Source organism: Rosa chinensis, chromosome 4, assembly GCF_002994745.2.
Source record: "Rosa chinensis cultivar Old Blush chromosome 4, RchiOBHm-V2, whole genome shotgun sequence".
Lineage (NCBI taxonomy): Eukaryota > Viridiplantae > Streptophyta > Magnoliopsida > Rosales > Rosaceae > Rosa > Rosa chinensis.
The window spans coordinates 41537976-41552412 of record NC_037091.1 but is presented as its reverse complement, the minus strand read 5'-3'; the positions used below and the strand labels follow the sequence as shown (position 1 = coordinate 41552412).

Here is a 14437-nt window from a genome sequence, read left to right as displayed (position 1 = left end):
TTTCAATTTATTTAATTATTTTCATTATTTTCATGACATATAATTAATAAATACTTATTTTCCTTTTATATTAAGTCCCAAAATATAACAATAATATATTTCTTTTCTATTGGAAACTAACATTTTCTCCACTCTCCACGTATTGCTAGTTTGTTACTTATCCATTATCAATCAGATCTCTATTGTACTGTAGCTACTTGATTTCACCGAGAAAATCAATAGGTTTGACCGAAGAAATTAATGCCACCTCACCTTGCACGCAACACAAAAACCACTACTGCTACTGTTCTTTTCTTCTTTATGTATATCATTCACTTTGCCTCTCTCTCTCTCTCTCTCTCTCTCTCTCTCTCTCACTCATCATCGAGTTAATCTATTGTTCGCCTGTCGCTGGAGCCACCGCCATTTCAAGATACTGAATTGTTGATATTCTGAGAGAGTGACGAAGAAAAATCCAGCGCCTAACATTGGGAGAGATCAGAGGTCAGGCGAAGAAAAATCCAGAAGCAAAATAGTTTGCTTCGGATCTTTGTCGAGGTCAGCCTCCACTTAGAAAATTCAGCGCCCAGGACTAGCGCCTAGACCGTCTAGCCTCCGCCTAGAGCGCCTGAGCGGCCGCCGAGATGTCAAACACCCAGACCAATCGCCTACCTTGAAATCGGATCGGTGACCCATCGCCTAGCGCCTAGGCGCCGCCTAGACCGTTTTTTAGAACACTGGTCGTACTCAAGATGCCATGTAATGTCTCGTTTTTCTATTGCGTAATGATTTCTTTGTATTAAATTTAGAGTTGCGTCAACCTAGGTTGCATTTTAGAAAATAGGTTAGGTGTAGAGCATCTCTCACCTAGCATACAAGTAAGGAAAAACAATAGGTTAATTCAGGCGTTGGGTTAACTTGAGCATCTTCATCCATAAATAAATGAAATTAGGTTGAACATGATTAGTTTACTTGATTGATTGGTGGTGGATGCAATTCCTCTAACTTGTTTTATCTTTGATTTTCAAAACCCTAAATCAAGTCTTTTTATTTTCGGAGTCATTTAGTGTTTTGTTCTTATTCAATTAGTTCGTCAACCAAAACACCTTAAAAAATTATCAAACTTTGTCAGTAGTTAGTTTATTATGTCTAGAGTTTGTCTGTAAATTTTCGTGACATTTAGAGTAGTCTAGAGTCGTCTGCCAGTCAGATCTTTCTAACTGAACAGTTTAGGATTTATTTTGTTTTGAGTCTTTAGATTAGTGATTAAACCACAATCTCTTGCGGGAACGATCCCTACTTACCTATACTATTTTCGACATTCTTGTAGGGTTAAGTTATAGGCATTTTTGTGCATCTATTTAGGTGGATAGAAATAGCCTATCAATCAGATTATCTAGAATTGTGTTTTCTCTCTTCCTCTTCTTCACAAAATTCGATTCCCCTATTTTATAATTATCTTCTTCTCGTTTTCATTTTCAATCTATGTGAATAGATTGATCCATACAGATTATATTAAAAAATTAAATTAAATTATCCTACGGTCTAAGAGTAAGGAATTGATTGAGGGTTTGAACAAAACACTAAATGTGAACAAAAAATTAAATTAAATTATCCTATGTGAACAAAACACTAAATGCCACCGAAAATAAAAAGACTTGATTTAGGGTTTTGAAAATCAAAGATAAAACAAGTAAGAGGAATTGCATCCACCACCAATCAATCAAGTAAACTAATCATGTTCAACCTAATTTCATTTATTTATGGATGAAGGTGCTCAAGTTAACCCAACGCCTGAATTAACCTATTGTTTTTCCTTACTTGTTGGGTCACTGGGTTACATACTATTCACTGCTTTTTATGTTTATCTTCACCCGGCCTCTGGGTCATGGGCACAGTTTCCAAACTGACCTAGGTCACTTTGGATCAATTTCTTAACCTGCAAACTGACTTGATGAGTGATGACCCAGGTCAATTTGAAAACTGTGCTCGTGACCCAGAGGGTGGAAATAAACATTAAAAACAGTTAATAGTAACTGACTCGGTGACCCAACAGGTGAACTTGCTCTAAGCATATCTACGTCTTTTCACACTCATTTTAACTGACAGAATAAATTCTTTTAAATTATAATAGAGATGAAAAGGTTTGTTAACAACACCCTAATATATTTGTTTAGTTGAATTTTATTCAAAGTCCAAATTTTTGAAGTGGTCATCAACGTGTCATAAGAATAAGACATACAATTGTTACTTTAACTCAAAAGAAATAAGTCATTCACGATTCGTCTATTTATTTGAAGGGAAAAATGCACCAACAGTGTCCAGACACTGTGAGGACTGTCAAAATGATACCTGAACTGGACTCATATTTTCGTATCAATGTAGTACCTACGACCAAATTCCGTCACAGATCTGTTAAATTTAAGGGTAAAATTGTCTTTTTACATATTTTTATTAAAAAAAGAAGAAATTTCTTATTTCTTCTCTCTCTCCTCTCACTCTCCTTCTCTCCTCACCAACACCACCGCAACCATCAATGTAATAAAAGATGAATACATTTTTTCATGTTCATCTTCTCAAACCCAGCAAAAAAGCAAAATTTTTTCATGATCAAAATCCCCCTATCCAATAAGTATGAACCTAACATTTCTTCATGTTCATATTCTCAATTGTTCATGTTCTTGATTGGTGGCAATACCAGCAGCTGCGGCAAGGATCACTAGGTCCGCGCCCCGAAGAAGGTGCCGAGCATTGGATCCAAGAGGAGACCCGCTGCCTTATCAGCTTCCGCCGCGAGATCGATGACCTCTTCAACACCTCCATTCTTTGTTATCGTTGCTGCCGCCTCCACAGGTCGCCACCGCCCTTGAACAGCCACCGCTAGTGCACCACCACCAACACCGCCCACCCAACCCGATCTGGAGCATCTCTCTCCAACAATCCGCATACCAGATCGAAACAGTAGCCAGACCCAACAGCAACGGCCATGGAAGATTGAAACAGCAACCTGACCAAACCATTGGTAATGCTACCGCCGTCACTGCAAGCCGCCACCGCCGTAATCGATGCCCACCGAACCCAATCTAGAGCCACCCCCACCAAACGTCACCCCCGGTGCGTTACCGTCTCCAAACCCTATCGAACCGGTAACTAGATCCCACTCCGGCAGCCATGGCGATCCGATCTGATCCCATACTCCTCTCAGCCCTTCGACCCACTTACCTTCATCTCCCACAACGAAACAACCACTCCGGCAGCCATGGCGATCCGATCTGATCCCATACTCCTCTCAGCCCTTTGACCCACTTACCTTCATCTCCCACAACGAAACAACCACTCTGGCAACCATGGCGATCCGATCTGATCCCATACTCCACTCAGCCCTTCGACCCACTTACCTTCATCTCCCACAACGAAACAACCTCTCCAGGCCGCCATTGGAGCCCTCAACACCATGAATTGAACACTGAACCTAGCACATAGAACCCAAGCACAACACCAGTCCAACAATAAGGCGTACTCACGCCGTCGGGGAAGAACGACGAAGAAGAAGAAGAAGAAGAAAGAAAAAAATAAAAAAGAAGAAAGAAAGAAAGAAAGAAAAAAAAAACTTTTGAGGGTAAATAGGTCTTTTTGCCCTCATTTTCGGCCTCACGTGCATTGTACGTGCAAAATTTAACGGATTCATGACGAAATTTGGTCGTAGGTACTACGTTGATACGAAAATATGAGTCTAGATATCACATTGATAACTTTGTAAGTTCATGTATCATTTTGACAGTCCTCACAGTGTCCGGACACTGTTGGTGCATTTTTCCCTTATTTGAATGACTAATACTTATTGAATTACATGCTAGAAATAGGAGCCTAGGAGGGTTCTCAAAAGAGTTCTATTTAGAACTCCTCTCGATCGCTCCACATAGGAAATTACTCAAAAAAAAAAAAAACCAACAATATATACGAAATAGAAAAATTATTTTGTCGAGCTCATTTTATCTTTTTTGGATTGTAATCAACTAATATTTGGTATTTAGATAACCATGATGGTACCCCATTATTATATAATTAGATTTTTAATCGAAAAGTCTATGATCCTTAGAGCAACTCTGATAACAAGAATCCACATAGCCACTCACATACTTTTGAGTATTTGCAACGCCTAGCAAAGCCTAAATACAAATTTGAATATCAATGACGAAAATTATTATTAATTCCCCCAAAAATATTGGAGAGATTGAAAATCGTGTAAATAAGTACCGGAAATTGATAATATCGTGGTGGCAGTGAATTTGATAGAGGCGGCACAACGGTGCGTACAAGCATAGGCAGCATCATCGACCTTAATCTTGCAGGCAAGCATGCAAAGTCCAAAACATGCAGGATAGTTCGCAAGCTCTTCTAATGTCAGAACACATGAAGGCCGCACTTTTTGGCGCATGTACTAGTTTTGGTATCGGGAAAATAATTAAGAGGTGCCTCAGGTAGAATCAGAACATCGTTAACAAAAATATTAAGACTGTTGTAGAGAAACTGAATTTGAGAGGAATTTGCTGTGTATTCTCATTGATAATAGGGGCCTCTTTATATAGAGGATTACAATGCATAGAATCTCAATCATACAAGGAAAGTAATTCTACATTGAATAGGATTCTAGATCCTTCTAATTAAATCCTATTACCACTAGGTCAAGTAACCTAGAGTTTAGGCTAAACACCAATTAGGTTTTCCTTGAACACTCCCCCTTGTGTTGCCCAAACGCGGTGCTTCTCTCGTTGCCTCGTTAAAAACCTTGCCGAGTAACAAAAACCCAGTGAGACAAAAATAACCTCGGTCGAAGGGGAAAAAGAGCACAACACACCCTTCACGATTCGAGACGAACATATAGACATCTCCCCCTAATGTCTGCACCTCCCCCTGATGACTACGATCATGGGAGTTCAGGACAATTTCTGCAAGCCAATTCTTGCCACATGTTTCTCGAACGTGGATTTGGTCAATGACTTAGTAAACAAGTCTGCCTCATTGTCCTCAGATTGAATCTAGTTCACTTTAATCTAGAGGAGTGTCTGTTGTTGCTGATTATGCTTGGTGTTATAGCTTTTGATGTAGCGTTGCCTCATTTGTTCAAAACAAGTAGCATTATCCTAAATACTCGTAGGCTCATCTGTGGTAGACTTCAGACCACAATTGTTCGAACATGCGAAATTATGGATCCAATACATTCACGAAACACTTCGTGAAGAGCAATGATCTCTGCATTGTTCGAAGATATAGTGACTAGAGTCTATTATGTAGACCTCCAAGATGTCACGGTCTTTTCCCATGGTGAACACTTAACCGGATTGGGAATGACCATTGTGTGGGTCAAAGAGATACCCAACATCAGCAAAACCTTCCAAAACACATGTCGTTTTGGGATGGGGATAGAGAATGCAGGCCAGCGTTGGCGGCGTTTCTGGTGTGTGATGGGTCCGAATCCATCATCTCTTTGTAGGGATAGAACAAGCCCATATCATTCATACATCTCAAGTATCGAAAGATATCTTTTACACCAATCCAATGGCGTCGCGTTGGCGCAGAGTTATATCTAGCTAACAAGTTCACAACATATGAGATGTCCGGTCTTGTGCATTGGGATAAGTACAATAATGCGCCTATTGTACTAAGTAAGGCACTTCTGCCTCTAGCACATCTTCGTCGTCATCCTTTCGACAAAGATGATCCTTTTCTTGATCAAGACTACGGACGATCATGGGGGTGCTCGAAGGCTTGACCTTGTCAAAATGCCTAAGCATCTATCGACACGATGCTCAAGTTCCAAACCGAGCCATAATCGTGTTTTCCCAAAATCCTTCATCTCAAACTACGGATTTCCTTTAACTCTTTAAGGGCTTCTAATGAAGATCATGTCCAACATGAACCGCGATAGAATCCAAAACTTGTCATAGAAACGCGTGGGCATATCCCTTCCCAATTAAGTAGTCACTTTAGTGAGCGTTTCAACCTTATTGTAAACGCGCTCTATGGTCTAGAGCCACTTGACTTGGGTAAATGAAGTTCACCATGAACCTTCATGTATATTCCGTATCTAGATCCCTATAGAGATACGTAGTGACCATATTTGTAAGCTGCATGTTCAGTTATTCGGAAACTACCAAACTAACAGGGTAGTAGAGTGCAATGACATCCATTACGAGAGAATATGTCTCATCGTAGTCGATTCCAGAGCGTTTTGTGAGAAGCCTTGCGCCATAAGGCGAGATTGCCATCTCTTTTTCTCATCACGCTTTCTAACGAAGACCCATTAGTCAACAGGTTTTATGTTAGGAGGTGTTGGCATCTCTAGCTCGAAAACCTTCCTCTTTGTTAGAGAATCCATCTTAACCTGGATCGCATCTTTCCATTTAGGCCAAAAACTCTCTACGTTGGCATTCATTCATCAACGGAGCGTGGTTTGATATCATCTGACTCAACAAACTCCTGCGCAACAAAATACGCAACTACATCACCAATTATGATGGAGTTTCTATCCCACGTCTCATGTACACTAGTGTAAGTTTCATAGAGCTCTATATTCTCAGGAATAGGTTCTGACGTTGAGGCGTCCCTCAACGATAACCATAACCCGGAAGATACTCATGAGACTGATTTTGAGTCTTGATGATCAAAGGATTGGAATGTGCCAAAGTATCCTTCGAACCCACGGGCCTCCCACGCATCCTAGCTGGGGCCATGGCCTGTAACGCCAGAGTGCCACTCTCTTTGGCGTTGGCGCCATGCCTACCTCCGTGTAGGGTGGCGCTACGTCCTCTCGTAGGGACGTCCTTCCTTGCAGGCATGTTTGCAGCATATTTGTGTGATCTCATCACTTTAATAGGGATCAAGATGAGACATAGTGGGGACAGACTACGACAATTCCTGTCATTCCTGTTGAACATTCGTGTTCTTATCTCCCCTAACGACGGGAAGACTGTCTCATCAAAGTGACATCAGCAAATCTAGAGGTAAGGAGATCACCTAGCAAGGGCATTTAAGTGGCGGACGATTGTTGGAAGCTCAAATCCAACGTAGTTGCCCATTCGTCTTGTAAGGACCCATCATAGAGCGCTATGGCGGCGCAATTTGCACATAAATGGCTCACTCAAATGTGCGTAAGTACAAAAGACGTGTACCCAGTCACTATCTGTAACGCAGAGGTACATTGAGTGACGGTAGGTCGTAGACGAATTAGCATAGCTGCATGCGATATTGCATCACCCCAAGCGGATGTAAGGAGATTGGTGCATATTACCAATGTCCGGACTACCATCGTAGTCGTTTCCGCGAGACCATTTGGGTGTGCTCATGGGAATATGATGTCCAACATCAGTCCCAAATGCAATAACCATCGAAAGTCTTCGATGTAAACTCACTAGCATAGTCAAATCCAATTGACTGAGTAGGATGATTTGGGGAGTGAGCCCATTGTCATATGATATGTGTTAGGAGTGTAGCGTAAGCAGTATCAATAGGTGGACAATGGCACAACACGTGACCAGCGTGTTTGCGTGTCAACCAACATCATGAAATATGTAAGCGTCCGCCAGTTGGTTGAATCAATCCACACAATCCCTACGGATTCTTTGTAAGAACAGAATGAGTATTGTCATATCCTTTGCATAGGACTGTCTCAGTCCTAATTTCCCTAAGAAACAGGCTTAGTAAGAGGCTTTAGAAGCAACCAATGAGAATTTTGGTTAGGCCTGAGCGTCTGAAACACTATTTTGAAGCAAGTTGGTGATTGTAGCATCACCTAGGGCGCCATCACCATGATGGACGCCATCCATGGAGTCATGGATAGGGACTACGCCAGCCCTAGGCTGGTGGTGGACGGAGGCGGTGCCCTAGGCAGCAACATCGGTCACACTTAGTCTACGAATCAACTTTTGATTCATGCTTCGTTTCGCTCGAGAGAAAAGATGTCTGTGTGAAGTCTTTTTCTAGACGAATCATCATATCATGACTAGGATGACCTATCCTGTCGTGACAAAGCCAATATGTGTCTAAATCTAAGAGATCTTCTCTCATAGCTGTATTGGATTTAATAGCTCGAATAGTGACATAAAGTCCACTAGAGAGACACTTAAACTTCTCTAAGATGCGTCTTTGTTCGCAATCATTAGAGGTAATGCAAAGGAACTCATTTCTGTTCTCTACATGCATTTTCGCATGGAATTCGTTGGCTATTCATAGGGTACTATTTTCCCTAAGAGCGTAGAGAGTTTCTGTGACAACTGTAATCAAGGTGCCATTTGGCAAGTGGAACTTGGGTTATTCCATGTCCTTGAATTAATACTGATGGTCGAGCCATCGTAGTCACAAAGTCATATGCTCAGAATCAAAATTGAGTCATAATGAAAAGAACTCGAAATTTTATTCATAAGCCAACGGAATACATCATTGTTTCTATGATCAAAGAAAATCTAATCCAATAAAAAGTAATATGGCAATCGCCTACATCTCTTGGAAAATAAAAAGACTTAATCAAAATCGCCAATTTCTGGGTCTTGATCCTTGTAGTCTTCCACCCTTAGATCTAGATCACCATCTTGATCTTCTTGTGCCATGTAATTTGCTTCCCTTGCTTCACGATACGTCTTGTATGCGTTTGCAACATTCTGGGGTGCGGTACATGTTTTGGCCCAATGTTCAGTTGATCCACATCGAAAACAAACATCATTATGGTTAGGCTCCCTTGATCGAGGCGCCATTGGGGCGCGATTTGGACGACCTATCCTCTTAGTGGCGTTACCACCATGGTCGGAGGCTCCGCCTCTCTCTCTCTTCACACGTTGACCTCCACGGTTCCGTGCACGCCTCTCTTGGCGATTTCCTTCCTTTTTAGGGCGAACATATGGACCAGAACGTCTAGAATTGTCCCTATCCTTAGGGTTTTGCTCCTTGAGTCCTCCATTGGGGGCGCGACTATAGTCAGACTCCGGAATAGGCTTAGTTCCCACGGGTCTAGCATTATAGTTCTTCACAAGAATATTGTCGTGCTTTTCAGCTACGTTCATGGCGCCAATGAGCTCATGAAACCTTGTGTTACGTCTTGCATTTACATCAATCCGATAATTCTTTGAAATCATCAGTGCAGAGACGGGGAAGGTAGAGAGAGTCTTCTCGATCAACATCGTATCAGTTATGGCTTGGCCACAAAACTCCATCAGAGACTTGATGCGAAGAGCTTCCGAGTTATAATCAAGCACAGACTTGAAATCACAAAAGCGGAGGCTATGCCATCGCACTTCTAAATCAGGAAGCAGGGAGTCACGAACGTTGCCAAATCGCTGCTCAAGTTCTACCCATAGCTTTCTTGGGTCTTCTTCATTGAGGTATTCATTTTGGAGCGCGTCATTCATGTGCCTTGTCATGAGAATTATGGCTTTAGCTTGTTTTACGACAAAAGCAGTAGCTTGCTCAATGGAGAGCACGTTTTGACCAGGCTCTTGGATGGCTCCCAGAAGTCCATCAGCCTTAAGATGTTGGCGCACATCTCGGACCCACCTATGGTATCCTGCGCCAGTTGTTTCTAGTGGAACGAAGTTCAACTTGTTCAGGTTACTCATCCTGAAAAACAACACAAGATTAGGGTTAGTTTAGGAGCGAAAAGGCTACCACGAAAAACTATTAAATTTCTGAGCGTAGTCGCTTCCAAGAAATTAGGGATTTTCTGAGCGTAGTCGCTTCCAAGAAAATCCGATTCCAAGAGGGGTTTTGGATTAGATCGAAACAACGATGTATGTGGTCGATCGTTTTCTTCTCAACAAACTTTAAGTTTGGAGGACTTTACAAGCTCCAAGCTTGGAGTGAGCACGAACCCCCACAGTTCGGCTTTTGGTCTCCCCTATAAAGAAGAAAAGGGGGGTAGAAGAAGGGATGTTGGAAGTCCCCGAGAAAAGAAGAAGAAATTGAAATAAAACTTAAAAAAAGGGAACTTTTAGAAAAGTTTACCTTAAAAGATGGTCGGAAAATTCGTCGCTGGAAAGTTACTGTAGCTGACCGGAAAAGTCGCCTGAAAGTGGCCGGAAAAGTGTTGACCGGTCGTTGACCGGGGTGCTGACGTGGCAGTTGTAGCTGATGTGGCAGGTCCGGTTGATGACGTGGCAGATGACAAGGCGCTTGCGTGTATGCTGACGTGGCGGAGTTTTCTGCGGCTTCACGGCTCGGCGGCTTCACTTGGGCTTCGTTGCACGTGGGCTGGGCTTGGGCTTCAGCAGTCTGGGCTTGGGCTTGGGCTGCGGCTTGGGCTGCTTCTCCTCCTTTTTTTTTTTTTTTTCCTTTCTTTCTGCCGGTTCGGTATCAACCTTTTCTGGTGGCCGGTTCCGGTGGAGGATTTTCCGGTTCCGGGTTTCTGGGGTGGAGGTGCTGCAGGAAGACAAGTATGGCTGCAGGAGGTGGTGAGGAAGGCTTTGAACCGGGCAGGGAAACTTTTGCTTCTTCCGGTGGCCGGTTCGGTGGTTTTCCGGCCGGTTCTGAGGATGGGGCCGCCGGTTTCGGACTCCTGGGGTTGAGATCTTCGAGTTGGGCTGCTGAGGTTTCTGGGATTTGAAGGCTACGAATTTAGGGTTTCAGGGTTAGGACTCGTGCTGATAACGTGTTGTAGAGAAACTAAATTTGAGAGGAATTTGCTGTGTATTCTCATTGATAATAGGGGCCTCTTTATATAGAGGATTACAATGCATAGAATCTCAATCATACAAGGAAAGTAATTCTACATTGAATAGGATTCTAGATCCTTCTAATTAAATCCTATTACCACTAGGTCAAGTAACCTAGAGTTTGGGCTAAACACAAATTAGGTTTTCCTTGAACAAAGACCGGTTTTTCGACAATCTAATGCTGCTACCGTAAGCACAAGCATGCTCACTGATATCCCTCTCAACACATTGCTAGCCTCCATATTTAAGCTCCTATCCTTTTTGTAGTTGACTTGCTTTTCCTTAATAGTTGGAACTTCATTAAGCCACAATATATAGGGCGACTCATTAGCTATAGATGGAAATACCAATAGTGATGTCAAATGATATGCAAATTACTTAATACCATTAACATAGGAATGTATCTGCATATTAATTATAGGCATAATTGTCATTTTAAGAAAATTATTTAATATCGTTGGCTTCCCTTTCTCAAATTCATAAAGAGAGAATGAATATAAGATTTTCTTTCATACTTATAAATTGACAGTAATAATGATTCATGCATGTTGGCCTTTTTCGTTTTACCAACCCATAGTCCCATACCATGTTCTAAATGATCTGCATCGGTAAGCACGAATCTCCGTGAGGAATTCTTGTAAAACATAACCTTTATTATTTTTATGAGGTATAATTGGGTACTAAAAGCATCTTTAGCAATGCTAGTCATTTTTTTGTCAAATTTTAGCCAAAGTTGCTAAAAAATCATTTTTAGCTAGTCATTTTAGAAATACGTCTGTATCAATGTTCTCTATTTTAGTTAGTTTTGAATTTATATTATTTTTTAAATGAAGGTTAAATAGTTTAAATGTATTTATTTATTACATAAGATAACTTAAAAGGAATGTTTTAAATTATAAAGAGCGTAATCTTACTCTCTATATTTAGGAGCGAGATAGCTAAAAGTTATAATGGATTAGGAGTCTGGTGCAGGTGCTAAAATAGATAAAAAGCTAAACATGCTCTCCAAAATAGCTAAAGAGCCAAAATACAGAGTCTGGTAAAGATGCTCTAAGAAAACTAGATTTTGGTTAGTAAAAGTTGACTATGATAATCAGTTCATGTTCTATTTTTTTGAATAAATGACATTTTTTATTGATAAAACTCATGTTAAGAAGGTCATTACATACCCTTCCGCTGTCTTGCAATGAACAAAATAAGGATTTGTGGTGAAGACCACAGTGTTACATAGGAATAGACCAACTATATTCGAACTTACCTTTCCCTTATTTAAAGTGAACCTATAACGATGACATAATCTAATACATAGTTTATAGGCATAGAAACATAAAAAATAAATAAATAAATAAATAAAACTACATCTTCTCCTTGCCCTTCAAGCTAGAGCTCGGAGGCTTTCTTGAGTACATACTATGGACTTCATCAGCTGGTACTTTTTTGGATTTTGAAGGGTTCTTATTCTTTGAGCCCAGAGGCCTCCCTTCTTTCTTGTGCTTTGTTCTTCAAGTCATAAAGTCCTTGGCATCATTACTTCAGCAGGCACAAGCATACCACTTGGCGTTTTAACAAGCTTGAAAGATTTAATAGTGATCTTAGTGGTGAACTTAAGGATTTTCACCTTCTTTGCAGCACTTGGCCTTCCTTCCATCACATCCTTCAACATGAATTTTAGCTTTTTTAGAGCAAAAAAAAGACAGGCAGGACGCTCACTTTTTTATGGTTGTTGTTCGGACTCAACCGGTATGATAGTAAGGACTCATCTTCGTTGCCAGATCTTAGGTCAATATTCTCGAGAAATGGCCAGACGGAGGAGATATTGTCCGGTCTTCGTCGCGGGTCTAAGAAATGGGTCACCAATTCTCTGAAAATCTGGAGCCTTCTTTACCTATTGATTTGACCTTAGTAATTTATAAACTCAGATTGAAGGACAGGATGAAGCGGTGTGAAACCAACGGCCTAGATCACATAGAAATTAAATCTAAAAAAAAAAAAAAGAATTTCTCAATTCTCGACTTCCAAATTTCGTAACTAATAGTTTCGACATCCGGAAAATTTCACAAATATTACTACAAACTCGCCGTGACGCGTACGTTACACTCGAGTCAACAAATTGAAGATTCACTTCCGTATAACTTTTCAAAAAATTTCCCGAGTGCCGCTATCACTTATCAAAAAATAAAAATTAATCTCGTCTTAATTCCTTAAATTTTTCTCGGGGCTCACAAAATTTATATAAAAATTTAAAATTTAAATTATTAAAAAAGTAGGGACGGAGTGTGGATAGTATTTTCATATTTCACTACTGTTTTCTGTTGAAATTCAAATTCTTTAGAGTTGATCCAGATTGTTAAAACAAACTCACTAATAAGTCAGAGTAGAAAACGTAATTCAGCTTCTCGACAAGACATTCAAGTTGACCAGAAATTAGATTTGCAAATGAGAAACAGAGCACCAACATGGGGCAGACATTGTGTTACGTATCAGAATGCCCTGTCCTCATTGGCCAAGCCATATCTCCTTATCCAATACCAAATCCTCACCACCCGCATCAAATCCTTCAAACTCCCCACAATAACCTTCCCCATATCCATAACCCAAAAAACATTCAGTAGTACCACACCACAACTCTCCGTCTCTTCTCTCTCCCTGCCCAAAGTCATGGCCATGGCAACTCAAGCGACCCTCTTCACCCCAACCGCCTCAGCACCATGGAAACAGTCAGTCACCTCCACCTTCATGGCCCCAAAGTCACTGACCCTCTCCACCGCAGCGCCAAGACCCATGAGGATCGCAGCTGCTGAAGAGAAAACCGTGGCACCCACAAAGGAGGCCGAAGCTCCGGTTGGCTTCACCCCGCCGGAACTGGACCCAACAACCCCATCCCCAATCTTCGGCGGCAGCACCGGTGGGCTTCTCCGCAAGGCCCAAGAGGAAGAGTTCTACGTGATCACCTGGGAATCACCCAAGGAGCAAATCTTTGAGATGCCAACTGGTGGTGCAGCCATCATGAGGGAAGGACCTAACTTGTTGAAGCTGGCCAGGAAAGAGCAGTGTTTGGCTCTTGGGACAAGACTGAGGTCCAAGTACAAGATCAAGTACCAGTTTTACAGGGTGTTCCCTAATGGTGAGGTTCAGTATTTGCACCCAAAAGATGGAGTGTACCCTGAGAAGGTGAACCCAGGGCGCCAAGGAGTGGGGCTTAACTTCAGGTCCATTGGGAAGAATGTGAACCCAATTGAGGTCAAGTTCACCGGGAAGCAAGTGTATGACATATGATTATGATCATCAGTTGGTTCATTTGGTGTAATAATTTGTAATGTACTTGTTGACTATTTGTGAGTATAATCAATTTGAGTTTCTTGTAATTTTCTTTTGGGATTTATCTAAAAGGCAACACCAGATTTCTGAAACATGATTTGGTACATGAATGATCGATGTCAGAGAAATGGTATCAACTATCAAGCATGACTGGCCTTTGTCCCGTATTCCCGTTCATATATATGGAGATAGTAGAAACTAGACAGCAAGCACTATATCGATGATCAATGGCTTGAACGCTCACCTAATTAAGTCACTAATTTAGGATTCTTCATACATTTAGCCCATTGGTTTTCCTAAAGATCTACACAACATAGCATTTGAAAGTTTGTAATTTTTGAATGTTCACATTCTTCTGACTTCTGAGAAAGCGGTGGCTTTTTAGGCTTGACTTAGTATTGAGTCGGCATCTCGACTACCAGGAGGAGATGCTGGTGAGG

The 14437-nt window shown here is 41.3% G+C and overlaps 1 protein-coding gene across 3 annotated transcripts; it reads left to right on the top strand.

Annotated features, from left to right (window-relative positions):
* Positions 1 to 313: 313 nt before the first annotated feature.
* On the top strand, positions 314 to 14091 carry LOC112200996 (photosystem I reaction center subunit II, chloroplastic). Of its 3 annotated transcripts, none has more exons than XM_040519118.1 (2): positions 314 to 339; positions 13317 to 14091. In XM_040519118.1, exon 2 carries the CDS (start codon positions 13338 to 13340, stop codon positions 13953 to 13955), a length of 618 nt encoding a protein of 205 aa, XP_040375052.1. In that variant the 5' UTR covers positions 314 to 339; positions 13317 to 13337; the 3' UTR covers positions 13956 to 14091. The 3 variants fall into 3 exon arrangements, with proteins under 3 accessions (XP_040375052.1, XP_040375050.1, XP_040375051.1); XM_040519116.1 differs by having other exon boundaries at positions 318 to 351; XM_040519117.1 differs by having other exon boundaries at positions 339 to 355.
* Positions 14092 to 14437: the final 346 nt, after the last annotated feature.

Excerpts from the sequence above, each read along its gene's own strand:
- LOC112200996 (XM_040519118.1), top strand. The coding sequence starts at position 13,338 with ATGGCCATGGCAACTCAAGCGACCCTCTTCACCCCAACCGCCTCAGCA.